This window comes from Rhagoletis pomonella, unplaced genomic scaffold, assembly GCF_013731165.1.
Source record: "Rhagoletis pomonella isolate Grant_MI unplaced genomic scaffold, Rhpom_1.0 Rhpom_scaffold_00007, whole genome shotgun sequence".
In the NCBI taxonomy this organism is placed as follows: Eukaryota; Metazoa; Arthropoda; class Insecta; order Diptera; family Tephritidae; genus Rhagoletis; species Rhagoletis pomonella.
In genome coordinates, this window is record NW_023458561.1 from 56300743 (window position 1) to 56302435 (window position 1693).

General features: G+C 36.4%; 1 protein-coding gene across 1 annotated transcript in view; it reads left to right on the forward strand.

Moving 5' to 3' along the window:
• The first annotated feature begins 1343 nt into the window (after positions 1-1343).
• Positions 1344-1693, forward strand: part of LOC118743912 (mucin-1-like) — a 1024-nt gene continuing 674 nt past the window's right edge. Inside the window, exon 1 of the mRNA XM_036476672.1 lies at positions 1344-1689. Within this exon, the coding sequence (XP_036332565.1) occupies positions 1344-1689 (346 nt within the window). The remainder of the gene's footprint in view (positions 1690-1693) is intronic.

Genomic DNA, 1693 nt, shown 5'->3' on the forward strand with positions numbered 1-1693 from the left:
TTTGTGCTGGTTGGCGTATCGGAAAGTATGGTTGCCAGCTAAATGAAAATTTAAATATACAATTTTTTAGCTCTCTCAGTACAAAAAATCAGCCGCTGAAGCTAAAAATCTGAGAATAGGTTTCAAACCTAATTTTGGGTCATACATTTCAAAAATACATATTCTATAAAATTCTCAGTTTTACTCGTATTCTAGATTTGTAAACAGGGAAGTGATATTAATAATTTTTATTTACGAGATATATATGTATTTCAAAACTGCGAATAACATTGAACATCTTTTTTTTCCGATCTCAATTCCACCGAAAAGTAGTAAATTTGTTCCTAAATATTACACAATTCAATATCGACTTTTGTGACACTTTTCACTTTTGTGAAAAATCACGGTCAACTGCATCCCGAAATACAGTAAAAGAAATGCGGTAAATAATAATAATACTTTTCTTACAACAACTACAATTTTAAAAATAAAAACTCTTAATTAAGAAAAAAAATACAAAAAAAAGTTTGTCCAATATATTTGACAATTGTACTGAAAGGGTTAAGGTATAAATACCAAAAGATTTCTAAAAAGTTACAACAAAGGCATTATTATATTAAAATAATCTGTGAAGCTCGTCGTAAGGGAATACTTTAATGTTAGGAACTACACAATAACGAGGTGATATAAACGCTGGGTATTTAAATTTAACTGACCTGCAGTAAGAATATTCACAAGCGTCTCTATGAACTTTCAGTTTATACAGGCAGTAAAATAGTATACTAACGTGGAGCTCTGTAGATATGTAAGTTAAAAAATTCATAAATGCATTTTTACATACATACCTATATGTGTATGTACACATAAGTAGAGCAATGTTGAGCGAAGCAGCAATAATTGGCGATGTACACACAAGAACTGCATTTAAGCTAAGTAACAAATAAGGACAAGCAAAGAGCAACTAGTTAATTAAAAATCCATATGTTTTTGTCCCAGCAAAAAGGTAAGTGTAAATAATTTTGAATAATGTTTTTGTGCTAAATTTGTTGGTAGATGGAAAATTATGAAATTGAGTTCATTGTCGCTATATTACACCTGCCATGCATTGGTGTAAATTGCTGGCTGCACAAAATTTCAACTACGAAATAAACATCGCCCATCATTGCTGCTTCGCTCAACGCTGCTCTACTTACAGACATAAATAGCTGCGTTAACACTTTTCCATGGCGTTCAGTTGAACTGCTGAAATTTCGCTTGCATTTAATTTCCATTTTCGACCTGTATAAAAGCGGTTGCGAATGCGGAAATCACCAGTCTAGCAATTCTTTCATACAGAGAACATCCAGTAATTAACTGATTAGAAAATGAATTCTCTCATCAGCTTCGTCGTGTTCGTAGTTATCGCGGTTGTCGGTGTAAACAGCGCAAGGACTGATAGTAAAGAAGGCATGGTGTCCTCATCCTATGGTGGTGGCTATAGCAGTGGATCTTCCTCATCTTATTCTGCCCCAGCTCCAGCTGCAGCGCCATCCTGTGGTGATTCTTCGTCATCCTACTCAGCACCAGCCCCAGCACCAGCGGCAGCGCCATCTTATGGTGGTTCTTCCTCATCCTACTCAGCACCTGCCGGCCCAGCTGCCCCATCATACGGTGGAGGCTCGTCCTCATCTTCCTCATCTTACTCAGCACCTGCTGCCCCATCATACGGTGGTGG